Raw genomic sequence first — 19,620 nt, forward strand, 5'->3', positions numbered from 1 at the left:
CCTTTGGCTTCATGTCTTGCAGCAACGTAATACTCATTTACTGCAGAGAGATTCTTATTTGTTGCTTTTCTTCTTCTGTGCCCTCTTTCTCTTGAGAAATTGAAAATCTTTCTATTTTTAAATTTTCTTTTAATGATTTCCATTTTGATTTTAATGAGAGTTGACTTTCAGAGAGATCTTAAACTATTGAACATCCGTGAGAGTGGAACAAAACATACATTATCTTAATTCAGGCATAGCTTTGATAGAGTTCCTATACCCTGCTCCATACATGGCAGCTCTGGTTAACTGATTGGCAGTTTACTCTAAGATGTTCCAGTGGCTTCATATTCATTCACAGCCTATAAAAATAAGAGTGTTTTAAATAAGGAATGGTTTAAACAGATAATATTTTTCTGTCTGCTGTTGAAGATGTTCAAATTATTTAATGTCTCACATCCCCTGGGGGTAAATCACATCATTACCAACAGAAAGTTTATAAAAAAGTAAGAATGTAAAATCAAACAAATAAATACCGGGTACTTTCTGTGCTTTGCTAACTTCCTGGGGGAAAAAATAAACCTCAAATAAAATAAACTTTTCTTTTTAAAGTTTTGAAAACCTTTCAGGTATTTTACAAAGATATGCAAACCGCTTTTTCTCTTTTTGCTTGTAAGCAGTTCTAACTTAATCTGGACGTTATTGAACTTTGACAGAAGACTGCAGGATCTAATTTGACCGCAGACTGACTCATCTGCTCATTTGCATTTAGGACCTTCCTTGAAAATAGGTCGTTTGACACACATTCTCACACACTGAAAGGTCAGGATTCTTTGCCAAATGATTTCCTCCCTTCGTTTCATATTTCCCGTGACCATAGGAATTCTTCCATTTATGCACAGAAAAAACCAAATTTAACCTTTTTATGGACCTGATACAAATAAACCCCCTCCCTCAAGACACATCTTTTGTTAACTGACGGGTTTATGTTTGTCATAAAGAAAGCTAAAACGTCTTTATGAGAATGGATCATGTCAAATAAGACCTGTGATGCCTAAGAGGATCCATCCCCTGGACTGACAGGTTAATTGTTTGCACAGGTGTAGTGAAGTCATTTGTTCTTGGATTCCTCATCTAGTGAACTTTAACCTTATTTAGTAGCTGGATACTTAGTAGAAACACTTTGGTTAGTTCTTGCCACTGATTCAGGATGGTACACAGGTTGGGATTGCACTGTTATGATCCCTTAATGGGGGTCCCCACCCTCTCAAGAATGTTGAGCTGCAAAATGGATAAAGGTGGTTCTTCAAGTGAACGAAAACAGAAAACAAACTATCAAGAAGGATACAGTGGTGGTCCAGCTTCGACATTTATCGATTAACAGTCCATCTTGTTTTATCTACTTCTTCTCTTCCCCATTGCATTTATTTTGAAGTAAATCCCTGAAAAACCATTTTACTTATAAACATTTCAATGTGTGTCCTAGAAGATAAGGGCCCTTTAAGAAACATAAACACAATAATATTATTCTGATTTAACATGAACATTAATTTTCCAATATTATCAAATATTCAGTGAATATTTAAATATTTCTAATTAGGTTATACATGTTGTTTATTTTTGGCAGTTTATTCGCATCAGGATCCAAAAAAGTCCACATTTTGTAGCTGGTTGATCTGTCTCAAATATTTTTGAATAGATTGTCTGCCTGTCAGTTTTTCCTTGTAATTATGTATTGAAGAAATTGGTTTCTGTCCTCTCCAGGAGTGCTTCTTTAGACTTCTGTTACTGGTACATGATGAGATGAGAAGCTGGGGCCAGGGTTAAGCACATTATTTAGTTCAGTTGATATTTTATTCCTAGGGAGACTTTCTCAATGAAGGAAACAGTGAGATAGTTTAGATTCTAGCTTAAGCTCCTTATCTCATATAGACTCTATGTCTGGTTTATAGACCAGCAGTGGCCAGTCCTTGGACCACACATGGCTTTCGCTGCTGGAGAGTTTCTTGCAGTCCAGTGATGACTGCATTCCAGCTGTGTAGTCTTAGCAAGTTTCTCAATTCCCTGTATTTATTGTGAATTGCTAGTTAGAGCTAGATGCTTGATTCAACTCAATTAACTTTTTGTCAAGAAAATGTTATAAGTTGGTACGTGTCCTTCCATTAGGAGGGACATCATTAGTGCTAGCTTCCCTTGTTGTGATATTAGCAGCCTTGATACTCATTTTCTAGGTCTATTTATTAGGGTGGCAGAATGGGGATATTCAAATCCTGTCATTTCCTATTGACTTATTAATGCTGTAAAGTTTTACTCCTAGTTTTGAATTTATGCTCAATATTTCACAGCCAGTAATGTTTGCAATATGCTGGGTCTGATTTTTCTTATTCACAACTTGGTTGTAGAAAAATTATTAATATCTAACAGTAAGAATTGGCTACTATTAACTATGAAATTGTGGGAAATTTACACAGGAGCCTGGCATTTGAAAGGGCAGACAGAGAAGAAAATAATTCCGCAATCCATTTATCCCATAATGTTTTGTGAGTGTCAAGATGGAAGCACTGAGTGTTTTTATTTTAAAATAAGAAGTTTCAGGCAAGAACCTTATGACAAGTTGGTAAGATTGTAGACTACGGGAGGAAAGAAGAAGATATTTACAGAGATTTTAACTCTCAGAACTGAATTTTTGTACCCTGATTTTGGCATTGCTTTCTCAGAGATTTATTGTTTCCAAGAAATTGGAACAAGTACAGCCTTAGTGATTCAAATGAAAGATTCTGAAAACCACTGGTACACCCAGTGATTTTCCTGTGGGGAAAGGAAGGTAGGGACAAGAGCTGCCCCAGGACCTCCTCCCCAGCTGTTTGTGGGGCTGTTGTGTGTGTGTGTGTGTGTGTGTGTGTGTGTGTGCATGTGTGCCAGGCATATCACCTGTGTGTTTCATGTCAGTGAAACACGTCCGTCATTCTCTAAGGCCTCCTGTATTTCTACCTGATAGAAAACTCCTGGGTGGGATAACAGGCTTTTGGAACTGCTTTTTAGTTAGTGGATGCTGCTACAGCTACAGAGATTTGGAATCCCTTTAGGTATGTGAGGTGGATGTCTATCTTTCTGATTTGACGTCACCATCACCACCTCAGAAGTTGTCATGTTGAAGCTTTGTGCTGGCAATCAGCACCTGCTCTGCTTAGCTATAGCTTGAAACACAAATCCTGTCACATCTGCCCCGGAGCTGGAAGGGGACTGAGAGGACAGTGCTGGCATCACTTACACTGAGAGGGAAATCTTTCGGGTTGGATCTCAGGGAAGAGCTGTGCTGGCCATTGGAATGGGGAGAGTCACCACTTTCTCTGTGTAACGGACAGCATCCCAGCAGCCTCTGAATTAAGTCACAGAGACGTGAAATTGGAGGGTTTTTTTTTTTAGAAGATCATCTGGGTCACCCCAGGCCTTCGAGCAGCTCATTGTCTTCCTAAGCCAGGCCAGACATTGGCCTGCGTGTCCTGATGGTTTTGCTTAGAGTTACTTTTCAAAAGACAAGCCACACTCATGTTGAAGTGTGTGTACTAACACATTCCAGTGCTAGCTCTGAGTGGCTTTTGAATTATCCACAGGTTGAATCTTTATTGCGCTCGCTACACACCCACTCCCTCAAACATTGAGCAAGTTAAGAGCTGACTAATGTTTTTACCAGGGGTGCAGGACAGAATATTCATTCTCTATTGAAAAATGCAGAAACTATTTAAGAAACAGAAGTGCCAATCTATAGGAGGGAATGTTCCTAAAATGTGTTCTCTTTAGATTGTTTTCCTTTTCTAATACACTTCCCAAGCTCTGTTTTATTTCTTTCTTTTGCAAACCTAGTAAAAAAAAAAGTGAGAGCACAAAAAAATGATACACAAATTAGTTTATACAAAAAAGAGAATACATTCTCTTCAGAGTATTTATGGAAACATCTTTCTAATCTCTAATGTAAAAATCTTTAACACTAACCTTGGAATGTTTTATTAATAAATTCTTTTGGTTTTTAATTAGGGACTTTTAGAAACTTGAAATCTGTCAGGGATTTATTTACTTAGTTTTGTTCCTGAGCAACAGTATTGTCCCTGCTTTGATGGAAGGGTTAGACAGAGAAATGTTTTAAAGATCCGTGGCCTGCTGACTGCTATGAAATAGGGTTTGAGCTGTAAGAGCTCTGCAGCTTTTGTAACTATAAATGTTTCTGAATGATGCAACTGAAGCATAGAAGAATTTCACTCTTGTACCCCATGTATTTCACTTATGGGTAATTATTGTTATGTGTTTGATTTTTTTCATTTTCATTTTCTAAAATTAAAAAGGGTGTTGTTTTGGAGTGCAGTGGCGTGATTGCGGCTCACTCTAGCCTTAACCTCCTGGGCTCAAGGGATACTCCCACCTCAGCCTTCCAAGTAGCTGGAAAGCTACAGGTGCATGCCACCAGCCTGGCTAATTTTAAACTATTTTTGTAGATATGGGGTCTCGCTATGTTACCCAGGCTGGATCTTTTTAAGGCTTAATTTCTTATAAACATATCTGCTTTAAAAATAAACTAAATACCGAAAACTTTGACAGAATTCTCATTAACTTATGTTGTCTTAGTGGTAAATGAAACTCTAGCCCTTCATTTACCACTTAAGATTCAAGTATTGTGTAAGGTGCTGGGATTGCAAAGATAAATGTGAACTTGCTATCTTTAAGGAACTTGCAAAAAAAAATGGCAATTTCCAGTTTTAGGAGAGATGAAATGCTTGCATAATTTTGTTATGAGATTGAAGCCACTAAATAGGGTTCAAAACGGATTTGTTTCCTTGCTTCACATGTGTCACTCGTGCTAGAAATAGCTCACTGAAGTCTATCTGTGAGCTAGTCCAGGATACTGATTTTATGTTATAGTTGCTAATGGGGTGGGATCTTCTGGTCTTTGAAATAAATCAGGTGCATCGAGGATGAGAACATTCACTTACTCTCCAGGTTTTAAGTCTCTGATTCATGGACTTGTGGATGTTCTGTGTTGGTCCTGAGAGTCTCACGCAGGGGTCTGGGAGGGTGTCAAGCCTGGGCCGGGACAGCTCTGACTCTGGCCACCCTCTCAGGACTGTGTGGAGTTGCCTGAGTTTAAGGTGTTCAGTTCTCACAGATCACCAGGCAGCTTACTAAGCTGAGGATGGTGGGTTTGAGTGGCCAAGTTTTCTTCTGGTTGCCTGCCGTGGAATGTGCTTTCCCATAGAAACAACATTTTAAGTTGTGGTCAAGTTCCCAGACCAGCCCACAATAGCCTATTCAGCTGATAATGCAGCTGTTTGACTGGTCTGGAGACCAAACCACCACCTATTAACATTGTTTCTATTGGACAGGCCATTGCAAGTTCTAAATATTAATATAGAGAAGAAATTTTGGAGCTCTACCTGTTTGTCAGTTAGAGGCTGACAGCATTCGGAATTCAAGTATCAAATCACCCTGCACTCTAGCTTCCTGAAAGACCTCATTCTTTCTTTTTCCTAAGTCTGACCCCATTGGCTGGTTTTCCTGTCTCTTCCTGGGGCTGCCAGTACTTTCAGAAGATATTATCTCCCTGGACAGAGCTCTTGCTTTGAGAATTTCTGGGAAGTGGCAAGAATTATGGTTGCAGTCCCCAGTTCCTTCTGCGGGTGGTAACAAGGCCTGGATGGCGCAGCGGCTTCCACGAGCTCCAACCCCAGCCCTGCCTCTGGTCTGCCCCTCTATGTGCAGGCTCAGATCCCCTCACCACTTGTTTTGGGTTTTCAGTTATTTCTATAGTTTTGTTCACTCTTTGGAAAAGTACAGTGTGGCTTCAGCTTGAATAAATGGAATGAATGTCGCAGTCAAAGAAAAGCTCTTGGTAGACCTTAACCTCACTGGTAAAGTCCAGGGTCGCAGAGTTCTGGGAAGCAGTTCTTTAGAGGGCCCACGTGTTCTCATCATGTCATTGGTCATATCCTCTCAGATGCTTCAGAAGCACACATTTGAGATAAGCTGGATTTTCTGTTTGGAAGCAACCCTTCCTCATCCTTAGAGGGTCAAATAGTTTAAACTTCATGAAGCAATTCACCTCTCTCTATGTGGGAGGTGGGAGCAACTTTTACCCAACCAACCAGGCACGTGATGTCAATAGGCCAGATACAGATGCCTTTCCTCAGAGAAGCAGATCCAGTACACATTAGGGCAACAAGTTATTCAAATCATTGCCTTCAGAGCTTTGAGGAGCCCACTCTGGTGGTATAGTTTTCTGAGCAGACTTTGTGTTCTTAGTAGTGCTTAGTCCAGAGTTCCAGAAGCATGAAGCGAAGAGTGCTTCAGAGGCGTCAGGACTTGCTCCTCACAGCTGTGTACTTTAAACATGTGCTTCTGGTCCATGGTTCAATTGTCTAGTTTCCTGTTAGAGTGCATCCCATGGCTTTTTGAGCTTTAAATTCTTAAAAAAGAAACAAAAACATACACACATCACCTATAAAAGATTCCAGTAGGTTTTAAATTCGCTGTCGGTCTAAAACGATGTCCCAGATCCAAAGAACTGCCTTTCTAGCTGTTTCCTAATTTTCTTAGGCTGTGTGTGTGTGTGTGTGTGTGTGTGTGTGTGTGTGTGTGTATGTGTGTGTGTGTGAGAGAGAGAGAGAGAGAAGAGAGAGAGAGATAGATAGATAGAGAGAGAGAGAGAGAGAGAGAATGTGTGTGTTGGGGAGGAGGGTGCATGTGTGCCTGTCCTTGAAAGGTGACAGTATTTTTGGATCTTAAGTTCTTGGGCTGTTGCTTTTGATCAACACAAAATCTCCACAAAGAGTTAAGGGTACAAGTGAATGCAGTGGTTGATGAGACACCTTCTGTGTGCTGCCTGTGCTGTGAGTTACTCCATTTAGAAGTGGGAAAAGCCTTTGTCCAAGCAGCACATCCAGAGACCTTTCAAGGTCACTCTGTGGATTTTGTCATGATTGTATGTAGGAACTGGCCACATAAGGCTGGCCCCATTTATGGCCTTGATCAGTTGCGGCAATCTGCCATCATAAAATACATGCCAACTTGTGAGTTGAAAATCTTCATTTAGTTGCTTGTGGGATTTTTTTCCTCTTTTGCCAAAGAAATAAATAGAATCAAATGTTTGCATATGTGTGTTGTTTGTCTACATTGATTTTGTATTTTCTCAAAGGAAAATATTGATTCCTGAGTTATAAACATGTGTAACTTCACTGATCAGAATAAATTAATGATTGGTCTGGCAGTGAAATAATCAAGGCACAAAACCACCATCCATTTCTGTTTAGCTGCCCATAATAGCTTTTCAAAGACATGTTAAATAGTCTTCCTTTAAATAGATAAATTTATAAGAAATAATTCTCTCTATTGCACAGTTTTTAATGTTGGTGATATCATTCATCTGGCCTACTTTAAGCACTGAGGAGGTGATATTAATCTTTGGTAACTGTACTTCGTACTTACTAGGGCCTTCAGTCAATGTTATCTTGTGTGCTTCTAAATAGACCCCAGGATGCTCTAGGCATAATAGACATTGTTTCTGTCCTTGAAGAACAATTTATTAACCTGGGAGAAGAGAAGGTGGATTGGGCTTCAGGGATGAGATCTCGACATATAATTATTTAAAATATGTAACTACAGAATAGCCTATGTAGGTTTTGAAGCTATGTCTGGAATTGTGTTTGTAGTGTGAAAGATGGATGAGTTTCATCAGGGAACACTAAGGGTGGAGATGGAACTACACATTTAAATGGGAAGATGGAAGAGCTAATATGAAAATGGAGGAAGTGTCTGGTTTTAGTGTGTGTGTCAGATATGGCAGTGCGTGCGTGAGTGAAGGCTGAAATGGTGAAAAAGAGGAGCTGAGTAGGAGGGTGGAAGTTGGAGTATAGGAAAATCTAAGAGTGGAGAGGTAGATTAGGCCTACCTGGTAGATATCCGAAGTTAATAGTGAGATGTTTAACATTGTAGAGGGTGAAGGTCCATCTTTGGGTTGTAGGGGAACAAAATAAGCATGGTGAATATGAAAAGATACTTAGCCATATTGTCCTAATGCAGTAGAGAGAAACTGGGAAGCCAGGAAAAAAGAACCTGATATTAGTCCAACAATGAAATCACCAGGATTTGGACAAGGGATTTGCTAATGGAGTTGGAGAATTTAGGAGGAATTTCATCAGTGGGATGAAATAAAACTAGTGACTCCCCTTAGCAACGGGGAAACATCAAGTCATAGCTCAGATAGTCGTCTTCTAAGCTTACCCTGCATGCTGTGGCTAAAGGCCTTTGTTTGGCCTCCTTGAGTTTCCCGGGCAGTCCCTGATGTTAGTGCTTTGTCTGTTGTGTAGACACCCTGTGTGTGTGTGCCTGTATTCCTAGACTGTAACAGCCTCAAGAGCAAAGACTGTGTCTTAGTCACGTTTTAAATATAGCTCCTTTATTTATGATTGCATTGGGACAGAATTATTATTTTACCTTAAAATAAACTTTTCACTTTAGAATGGTTTTAGAGTTACAGAAAAATTGAGAGAGTTCCCGTATACTCTGGACAGTTTTCTCTGTTGTTAGCATCTCATACTAGCATGGTATATTTTTTGCAATTAATGAACCAATATTGATACATAGTTAGTGATTAAAGTCCATTCCTTATTCAAATATTTTGAGTTTTTACTTAATGTCCTTTTTATGTTCAGAATCCCATCTAGGGTGCCACACTGCATTTAGTAATCATGTTTTCTTAGACATGACTTAGTTACCACAGGTCTCAGACTTCCCTTGTTTTTAATGACCTTGACAGTTTTTAGGATGGCTGGTCAGATATTTTATAGATGGCCCTTAGTGGGATTCTTTGATATTTTTGTCATGATGACACTGGGATTATGGGTTTTTGGGAAACAGACCAGAGAGGTAAGGTTCCATTTTTATCACATAATATTGGGTTTATAGGATCAGCATGCTTTGTCATTGTTGCTGTAACCCTTCCTAGCCTGGCTGAGACAGGATTTTCTACTTCTTTCCCCCGTCCCCCGCCTCTCTACTATATTCTCTGGAAGCCAGTCAATATGTGTAGCTCACATATAAGGAGTGGGGAATTATGCTTCATCTTTTTGAAGGGAGACCATCTACGAAATTATTTAGAAGTCTAAAGCACAGATTTGTCTCCTCTCTCCCTTTTATTTATTTCTTCAATCATTTATTTATCAGCATGGACTTAGGGCTATTAATTTTTTACTTGGGGGTTTTAATCTGTTGATGCTTCTGTTATTCTGTTGCTCCAAAAGCGTTCTAGCTTTGGCCATTTGGGCTTCTTTCATTTGGCCCCTGTGCCCCTTGCCGTGTTCCCCTCATTGTGGATGTTTGTTTAGCACTTCCTTATACTTTCTGTCACTGCAAGATACTACAGGTTCAGCTTGTCTATTTCTTGCCCAGCCCTAGAATCATCTCCCAGGAGCCCTGATTCCTTTTATTGACGAACAGTATTAACAACCAAGATCTAGGCATTTGGCATGCTCATCTTAGTTAATTGTATTTCTTATCAGACACAGTGCCTAGCACGTAATAGGCTCTTATTAAATGTTGCTGAACAGCTTTGTGCTTGTGGGCAAGGTGATTGGTCCTGGTGCACCCTGTTGTGCACCCAGCAGTGAACTTACTGGCTACACAGGAACAGGAGCCATTGATCTTGCATGTATTGAGTTTGAGGTGGTAACGAAACGTTTAATTCTAAATGTCCTGAAAACAGAACTAAACAGAGAAGAAAAGAGAGAGGAAGAAAGGGAAATAGGGGAGGGAAGACGAGGGAGACGATGGGAGATGAGAAGGAGGGAGAGAGAAGCAGATGGATCACGGCTTGGGAGGGAAAAGGGAAGGCGTCACTAGTCTACTGAGGATGGAGAAGGCAAGAAGGGGATGAGTTCTTGAAAACTGGCATAAAAACTATGATTCATTCTGCTCCTTTTCAGATTACTTTAATCTAAAAAAGAATCCCAAACTGTACAAAGTACAGTCGGCTGGCTTGCATCTTCAAAGGAGAAAGCCAGAATTTCCTGTGTCCCGGGCAGTGTTGACCCAGACCGTCCAGAAAAGAGTCTCGGGGTCTAGAGCAGCGGTCTTCAACCTTTTTGGCACCAGTGACTGGTTTTGTGGAAGATAACTTTTCCACAGATCAGGGGTGCCAGGGGAATGGTTTCAGGATGATTCAAGCTCATTACGTTTATTGTGCACTTTATTTCTGTTATTATTACGTTGTAACATATTATGAAATAATTATACAATTCACCGCAATGTAGAATCAGGGAGCTCTGAGCCTGTTTTCCTACGACTAGAGGATCGCATCTGGGGGTGATGGGAGACAGTGACAGATCATCAGGGATTAGATTCTCATAAGAGCATGCAGCCTGGATCCCTCGCATGCATGGTTCACGATAGGGTTTGTGCTCCTATGAGAATCTAATGCTGTCCCTGATCTGACAGGAGGCAGAGTTCAGGTGGTAATGCCAGTGATGGAGAGTGACTATAAATACAGATGAAGCTTCACTTGCTTGCCTGCCACTTACCCCCTGCTGTGTGGCTCAGTTCCTCACAGGCCATGGACGTGTACTGGTCCATGGCCCGGGATTTGGGGACCCCTGGTCTAGAGAGCCAAGCTGAAGCTTGGGGAGGCCATGGAAGCTGTTCTCATTACCAGGGTGTGAAGTTTTGTTGTCCACGTTGCATTGTGACTGGCAGATGGACTGAATATATGGTATTCATATCACTACTGGGAGACTTGACCTCTGACTTCAGTGAAGAGGGCCAGAATAAAGGCACTAAAATAAAGTAGGGGAGCACTTTCAAAGTTTGTCAGAGTGGTATGGGCCCCTTCATCAGATAGTACTCATGATGTTTTTTCTTTTTTTATCTTGATAACAAAATTGTTGAGGATCAAATAAAATCATGATGTGAAGTTCGCAATATAGGCAGCTCATTTGTGTATTGTCATTGTTTCATGATCTATCATATTTTTTATAGTGGAAATAATTTTAACCTTGGAACAGTGGGATGTTAAGATATTAACATGGGACATGTTAATGGGCAGTTGAGTGTCCTTTGTTGTGTGAGGGCATATACCTTTTGTTGCTCCTCCAGATTTATACTTAAGGTGCTAAATTATACTTTTTTCCCTTAAAGGTTAAAAAAAGAGCCATTAATAGAGTAGGGTCAGCCTCATTAGCCCTTACCTATCGCTTAGTGTTCTCCTTGCCCAAGAGCTTAATCACTTAACATGTATGTTGAGAAACTAACATATATGAGATAAGAGCCTCCTGACCTTTTTTTTTTTTTTTTTAATTACCTTAACCTTTTCTGGAAAGGATTTTGCACTTTGTACAGGAAGCAGAAAGGCTATCTTGTTGTAAGACACCAAACTTGCAGAAGTGGGCTCTGCCTAAGGAATGTGGACACAGTGCAGACAGCTTGCACGGAGGCCAAGTCTCGCGATGATGTGGTCAGACATGGTAGAGCGCAGTGGTTTGCTTCATTGAGAGAGGCTTTTGCCAGTCCACATGATTTCTGAGGGCTGTGTCTGACTGAATCCAAATATCAAACCTGCTGAGACTCACCCATTGTCCAGGGTGTTTGGAGTTAGGTTCTCGCAGAAAACCATATTCAAAGTTACTGGTAAGAAAAGTTACAGATGGACTTAGCTGTTTTTTTTTAAAAAAATGTAACATACAGTTGTGAAGTGGAATAAAAGATATTTTCCCTCTTTCCACTATAGACTATGGAATACAGTTAAAAAACAGTTTATGCTGGCCGGGCACGGTAGCTCAAGCCTGTAATCCCAGCACTTTGGGAGGCAGAGGCGGGCAGATCATGAGGTCAAGAGATCGAGACCATCCTGGCCATGGTGAAACCCCGTCTCTACTAAAAATACAAAAATTAGCTGGACGTGGTGGCACCTGCCTGTGGTCCTAGCTATTCAGGAGCCTGAGGCAGAAGAATCGCTTGAACCCAGGAGGCGGAGGTTGCAGTGAGCTGAGATTGCACCACTGCACTCCAGCCTGGTGACAGAGCAAGACTCTGTCTCAAAAACAAAACAAAACAACAACAACAAGACAGTTTATGCTTTATCCTTGGTATATTGATGGACATTCTGTGATTTGTATTACATTTGTCACTATGAATGCTGCTGATGTCATCTTGTCCTCTAAGTACACGCTTGTCTTAGCATAGGGTTCAGAGAGTGTACTCTAGAGTTGGACTTCTTCAGTTCAAATCTCCATTACACATATCGAAGCTATGAGAGGCCAGGTTTTTAACCTTCTTAAGCCATAGTGTTTTTTTTTTTTTTAAGCGTTAAACATATAACAATAAAAATTACCTCAAAGAGTTGCTATGAGGATGAAATAAAGTAACGTATCTTTAGCACTTAGCAAAAAGTTCTTTCCCCTTTGAATTTGAATCTTTTAAACTTGTTGAATGTTATTGCTACCTGCACAGAGCTTTAACTCTGACTTTGTGTGTTTGTGTTAGAGCGATGGGGCTTGGTAGGGATGACTGACGAAGTGAAAAGAGAAAGAGGTATGGATGCTATAGTTTCATTGACCAAAAAGAGTAACTTTATTAAAAATTTACCTTCTGTACAAGCATTTTGTATTGAAACTTCAGAATGAAATCTTTTATTGCAGAAATAATCCAGAATGTCTCCTTTAGAGTTTATGTGTTGTAGTTCTTTCCAGCTTCAATAAGACACTCATTTATTTCCAGAATTAGAGTTGCTTTTTTCTGTGTGTAAGTAGAACAGATGTCACACAGCTTGTTTGAACGAGTTCTATTAGTTTGCAGTTTCTCAAGACCAAAGCAGCAGAGTAGAAATCTTAAATGTTTCTAATACTTTGCATTGAGCTACATCACATAGCATTTAGAATGATTTAAGAAAGAATGGCAACACAATTAAAACAATCATTGTCATTTGAAAATATTGGTTGAAACAACTGAAATTAAATAACATATTACTTGTAAATGATAAAGTTTTAAAACTCATAGAGTCAGAGCATACAAATAAAGTAAGTCCAATACAAAATTATAAAGAAGGTTAAGGAATTCAGTGAAATGAAAATATGATGTATAATTAAAGGGAATTATGAATGAATGAAACAGGAAGTATCTTGTTTCAAAGATAAGTTGTTCATACTTTGAAAGTAGAGTTATTGCTTTAAGTGAAAGACAGTGATGGAAATAGAAGAGCATATAGTTTTAAATGAATGGTTGCAGATGAATATTAGGTAGGAAAGTAAAAGAACTGCCCCTCTGCTTCCCCAGGTTCTCATCTCTTAAGGTACCTAGGTTGAAACTTTTCTGTTTTTCGTTCTTCTCAGTCATCTCGCTAACACTGTCTACCATGTTTGTACCTCTGTATCTAGATTTAAATGGTACTCACTGGTTTCTTGCTTTGAAAGATGAGAACTTAGCTCACTAAAGTATCTCTACCCTTTTTCTGTCTTCTTCACAGCTTTAAAAAATAGTTGTAGTATAACTTTTATGTATAGGTTATTTTTAAACACAATGTCATGTATTTAAGACTCTTTTTCTAGGATGAGCTGCTTTATTGACTGCCACACCTTTCCTCCCAAATTGCTTCCCAAGTTATGTCATCTGTACCATTGCTTTTACACTTGGGAAGGTTTAGAGCATGTACATTTCTTTTGTAACTCTAGTAAATTGTAAAATCTTCCATGTTTTAGCTGTAGATTGATTCTAAACATTTTTAAAAAGAATGTTTATATTAGCATGCTTAATACCTTGGAAAATCTTTAGAATATTTGGCTTTGTAGAACTGAAATAATCATTCTGGACCCTGTGTTTCTTAGCCTCTTCATCTTGTACATGTGTTACTACATAAATACATTCATTTTTGCCAAACACGATGTCTGTGACACATTATGTCAGACAATGTATGATTGTAGTTAAACACACACACACACACACACACACACACACACACACACACACACAAACATTGTTATGTCAACCACAGGGCACCCTGCAAAGGCTCAGGGGTGCTCTGACACTATTCCAGGGTTTGGTAGGGATTGGACTGTCTCCAGCAGAGCTGTTCTAATGAACTGTTGCTGGAGAAGGTTTGAGGTGGTTGACTTTGGCCTGGATTGTCAATTTCAGATTGAGAGAACTTTTATAAGAGTTTGGAAGATTTGAGTGTTCCCCTCTACTCCGGCTCTGTACCCTGACTTCCTCTCTCATTTCCTTTTCCAAGAATTTGAATTTCCCCAGGAACTTCTGGACACCCTGAAGTTTCAGGCATTACTTTGTCATGGAGGACAAAGGGTTGAGAGCCTTTGACTTAAAATTCTCAATAACATCTTTCTCTCTTCCTTTATTCCTTATGGTTCCATTGGCCGAGTAACTTAGGTCAGAAGATGATTCCATCAGGATGGTAATGCTGCATTGCATTTTCATAGTCTTTTTCATATACGAAGCTTTCATGCCTGTTATTTGACATACATACATCCATGATGTACACAAGGCAGACATTTCATCATGCCATTGTACACAGCAATAAACAGAGCTCACACAGGCTTTAACATCATGCACATATTTCACCTCTATTCAATCATTTTCTCTCTAGTCTCAGAGAAGGCCTGGGCTGCTGGGTATGGAGTCAGGGCCCTTTCCTTGGCCCCTCCAGGTTTCTTCCTAATTCCCTTTCTGACTCATTAGGCAGTGTGAAGTATGTATGGTGCCCTGCAGGTGTTCCAGTTTTTCTGGAGCAACAGATGGAGTCAGGGACAGAGCAGAGACCTTACGTTGGTTCCCAATCCTGCATGAGGTTGAAGTAGTGAGTTCAGAGGGAATGTGGGAGGGCTCTGTACTGTTTCATATGGTCGACATATACAAAGAGAATGTGGGAGTGCACCCTAGCTGAAAATACATTTTAACTATACAGTTGTTTTTAAAGGCTTTGGGGGTTACAGTGTTTATACCAGCAAGCTTCGGAATTGTTCCTAGTTTGTGAAATTGATTGCAAAACATGTGACCTTCCTTATCAGCCCCTGATCTCCAGCAACTAGCATCAATGGTTAGGCCCTCACGATATGGCAAAATAGAACTAATGGTTGCTTTTAGGCCTGTGTGTATTATATCCTCTGTCTTAGTTTCCAGTGTAGAAGTCACTGGATCTTTACTCAGTTGTTTCCTGAAGTTGTTAAATGTGGATTATCTGGATTCTGAATGGAGTTTCTACTCCAAGATGTGATGCACTGTCTGTAAACAAGAAACCCAGAGTGACACTGATTTTACTTTTTTGTAACTGCTGGTATCAAGTGTGTTTTCAAACTTTTTTTGTGGGACAGAGTCTCACTCTGTCATCCAGGCTGTAGTGTAGTGGTGTGATCTTAGCTCACTGCAGCCTCTGCCTCCTGGGTTCAAGCAATTCTCCTGCCTCAGCCTGCCAAGTAGCTGGGTCTACAGGTGCGTGCCACCATGCCCAGCTAATTTTTGTATTCACCATGTTGGCCAAGATGACAGGCATGAGCCACCACATCCGGACTGTTTCCAAACTTTTGCTAAATAAATATTTACATGTTTTGGCCTTTATTTTTTCTGACTCATGTCAGAGTTTGCATTCCTATAGTTTTAGTGAAAGGAAGAATATGTAACATTATAGAAGTGAGATGGGCCATAGGGGGGAAAAAATGGTTTCAAAGAGTAGAAATGTAAAGTCTTATGTGCATTAGATTTTATTACAACCTTTCTTAACCGTATTGGTAAGAAATTTATTGTTTGATTTAAGTTTATTGTCTAATTTAAGACTTGTATGACATCGTGAATTGTGATAGAACGTGCTACATCCTGTATCTCTGGTTTTTATTTCCCTGATGGGCCACATGCATAAGTGGTATTAAGGGATGTCCCTGTTGATATCACTATGTAAGTGTCCCAAACTACTGGAACCCAGCATTGAGTCTCATGAGTTTTTTATCTGTCTGCCAGGATTCATCCTGTTTTTATAACTAAGGGATTTTTTTCCTTTTTATTTCGTCATTTCTTCATCTTCTTCTTTTCTTCTTTTAAGTATGGAATTCTTCTGTTTTTGTTTTAGACCCAATGTCTGTGGATCACGTTACAATGCCTACTGTTGCCCTGGTTGGAAAACCTTACCTGGCGGAAATCAGTGTATTGTCCGTAAGTAAATGACCTGTCATTCTGCGTGTCCTTCTTTTGTTGTGTTGGTTGCATGGGGAGCCTTAAAATTTGGCCCTTTGTAACTCTACCATGAATTTGTTTAAGTAGAGCCTTCTGGCTTTAAGATTGCTCTACTTTTTCTGAATCCAGGTTGGGAAATAGATCAACTTGGTCAAAACCCTGTCAAAGTTTAGTCACAGCGATACTTTGCTCCAGGTTGTATATCATTTACATATGATGGGCCTGGCGATATAGACTATGTAATCAGTTTGATAGGAGTTTGAATGAAAGGGTATTATTGCTGATTTTCTGATTGTAATTTCTAACTTTGTTGGCCACCCATGGGCCTACTCAAACTGTGTACATTAAATTTGGATGATTGAGGGGCCAAGAGCAGACCTAACTCTTAGACAAAAGGGAAAGGGAAGAGAGACAGCACCAGAGGAAGATCAGTGGAAAGACTAAGAAAGATCTCAGATGATAACAGAGGTTCCTCTATTGATTTCTGCTGGTGAGGCAAATGTCCAGATTTCTCCAGTATCCCACAAATGTTGAGTGACAAATCACATGCCAGGTAAGGTGTTATTTGATGGAGACACCAAAGTCACATTTAGTCATGATATGTGTCTTTCATGGAGCTTTCACAGTTGTTGTATCTATGAAATAATGTTCAGTTTTCAGGAAACTCCATTGGTATAATGGGAAATTTAGAGCTGAAGGGACATTAAAGAATCATTAGTTCACCTTCACACTTGGCTGAGAGTGGTCAGTGGAGAAGAATAGGCTATAGTACACAATGTTTACTTTGTGAACTGAAAAAGTTTAACTCTTTCTCAATTCTTGGTTTTGACCAGAAAGCATCTCCGTTATTTGACATGTTACGGTTTAAGACCAAAACTAAATCACTAAAAGAGAAATATACTGGTATTTGCATTTTCTCAATGAACTTTTCAATAGAACCCTTTCCTAGCTTTCCCTAGAGTTCTCCGATGTCTTCAGGTATTTAAATAAATGTTTGTAGAATCCTTTGATAGCTTATTTCTTGTCATTTCCAGGCTCCATGCTAAGCTCTTTGGATGTTTGAATGCACTTTCTGTCAAGTGTACTCTTTTAGCTTTGCACATCACATTTGCACTTGCAAGGTTGTGCAGGAGCTTGAAAGGATCATATCTATGGTGACAAAAAGTAGTGACCAAGTCCTAGGCTGCTGATAAATATTAATCATGTGCCATTCAAACTTACTGTTTTGGCCACTAGCAGAGCATTTGGTACCAGCATGATATTAGTCTCTGGGTGGTATGAAAATGTTAATATTTCTCTAAAGGATGAATGGCTTCCTGACTGTAGAATCAGCATTCTGACAGTAGATTCCAGCATTCTGCTCTCAGACTGTTGATGTCATTCAGAACAGGATGAAAATGTAAACATTAAACATTTGCAATAAAATTGGCTTCAAGAGTAATGATGTAATTTTTATATCATTAAATCTGAAAGTCAATATAGTCATGTATTTCCTATGATAATATAAATATGTATGGATGCAGCATTTTTATTTGTTTGGTTTTCTTTTCATAGCCTGTCCTGGCTTTTGATAGATCGAGTGCTGCAGACTAAGCAGAGAGGTTGGGAACCACTATTATCGGATAAATGAGTTGTGGATTTTAAAGCCAGAAAATGAGTACCCCTGTGGCTTGAGGTCATATAAGTCATGATAGCAAAGTTGGTGAGGGACCTGAGAACCCAGGTTTCCTCATTTGAGGATCGGTCTCCTATAACTAATCGTGCTCAGAAGCCATGTGCTAACAGACCTCTGGTTTTATTCACAGCCATTTGCCGGCATTCCTGTGGGGATGGATTTTGTTCGAGGCCAAATATGTGCACTTGCCCGTCTGGTCAGATAGCTCCTTCCTGTGGCTCCAGATCCAGTGAGTCTAACATGTCATTATATATAATATTATTTTATGTGGTTACACCCCATTTTCTCCTAAATTTGATTTTGGCTTTTCTCTTTCCTGCAATACATTTTTTCACTAGAACATCTGCCTTCTCTGTTCTGCCCAAAATACTTGGAAAGGCTTTCCTTCATCTGGCCTCTCATTTCCCTTCTTTACTCTTTATAGGAAAATTACCTATGGGCCATAGTTACTATGAATAGTATAAAGCTTATGGCCTTTTATGTAGGTATCGCCTTATTCATCTTTGTATCTCCAATGTAAACACCATAAAAGGTGCTCAGTGAAATGGCTGTTTAATGAACATTTTTGGCTCAAGAAATCTAGGCATTCTTCCTTGTGGTACTGAAATCTGAATCTGATTAAAAACTTATTTAAGACTCAAGACCCCTGCTTTACAAGAAGAAAATGTGAGAAGTCGTTATGAAGGTTTCTGGGGTGATTTATAATGAAGCATAAACCTATTTTTTCTTTCAGAATTTTGCCACATTCTGTGATGCCAGATGAATATCCACAGTTCATTCTTCAGAGCTTTTGTTTGCTTGTTCCACTGTTTTTCTTTTGGGGGTTTGGGCAAGTGAGTCATAATTGGTTGTTTAAAAAGTTGAAGTTTTTGTTTGTATAAACAGCCCCTCAAAACTTCGACCGTCCCCATGACAAAAAACTTAGGTCCCCTTTCCATTTCTTTTTATCTGGTGAGAAAATGCAACCCCCCACCCCCGCACCGTGTGTTCTATTTTGACAAAGTTTCAAAGAAAAACATTGTGGGATAAATTCATTCTCTTTTGTTTACTGCGAGCAGAGACTTTCGTGTGTCAAGGTTCATTACCCATTAAGAGTCCTACCATGTGAGTGCGTCTCTCAAAGCAGATTAACAGGTTAGGGCGAGTTGTCCTGTGTAGCACTCTTGGTGCCCTCTTGCCTCCCCTGCCTTCATGGATGAACACAGGAGACTCTGCCTGAGAGCTTTGTATACTTTTCTGGCCAGCGAGCATGCCAGGTCTGCATGCAGGGCAAGCTGGAAGTGCTGGGGATCAGTGGACCTAGAAGCAACTTTTAACCAACAGATGCAGAGTGGTTGGATAAGTGCCTCAGCTTCCTTGCTTCTCAGTTTGTAACGATGAGGCTCACTCTGCACTGTCTCCTGAAGTTCCCTAGTGGGACTGAGCCCTCATCATTCACAGTGATAATAGATTTGATAATGTACTTTATTAGCTTCCTTCTCTTTTTGTCTCACTTTCCCGCTCTCCTACCAGTGTTTCTGAGAATTACTTTCAGAACAAACTCCTCCATTTAAATTATCATCTCAGAATCTGCTTCTGGTGGAGCCCCAAAAATAATAGCCACCTTTTACTAAATACAGCCTGTTAAAATTGGGACAGACATTCCCTTATGGGCCGGGACTCTTGCTTATTGCACTGAATGTAGTATAGTCTTACTTGATCTCAGTTTGGTTTCGAATGCGCATCTTCCAAGTAACAGCAGGTTCATTCTACATGGC

The 19,620-nt window shown here is 39.8% G+C and overlaps 1 protein-coding gene across 2 annotated transcripts in view; it reads left to right on the forward strand.

Moving 5' to 3' along the window:
* Window positions 1-19,620, forward strand: part of FBN1 (fibrillin 1) — a 239,620-nt gene that overhangs the window by 22,422 nt on the left and 197,578 nt on the right. For both annotated transcript variants that reach the window (XM_074393650.1, XM_074393651.1), the window contains 2 exons: window positions 16,085-16,167; window positions 17,994-18,092. In XM_074393650.1, the coding sequence (XP_074249751.1) occupies window positions 16,085-16,167; window positions 17,994-18,092 (182 nt within the window). The remainder of the gene's footprint in view (window positions 1-16,084; window positions 16,168-17,993; window positions 18,093-19,620) is intronic.

Source organism: Saimiri boliviensis, chromosome 2, assembly GCF_048565385.1.
Source record: "Saimiri boliviensis isolate mSaiBol1 chromosome 2, mSaiBol1.pri, whole genome shotgun sequence".
NCBI lineage: Eukaryota > Metazoa > Chordata > Mammalia > Primates > Cebidae > Saimiri > Saimiri boliviensis.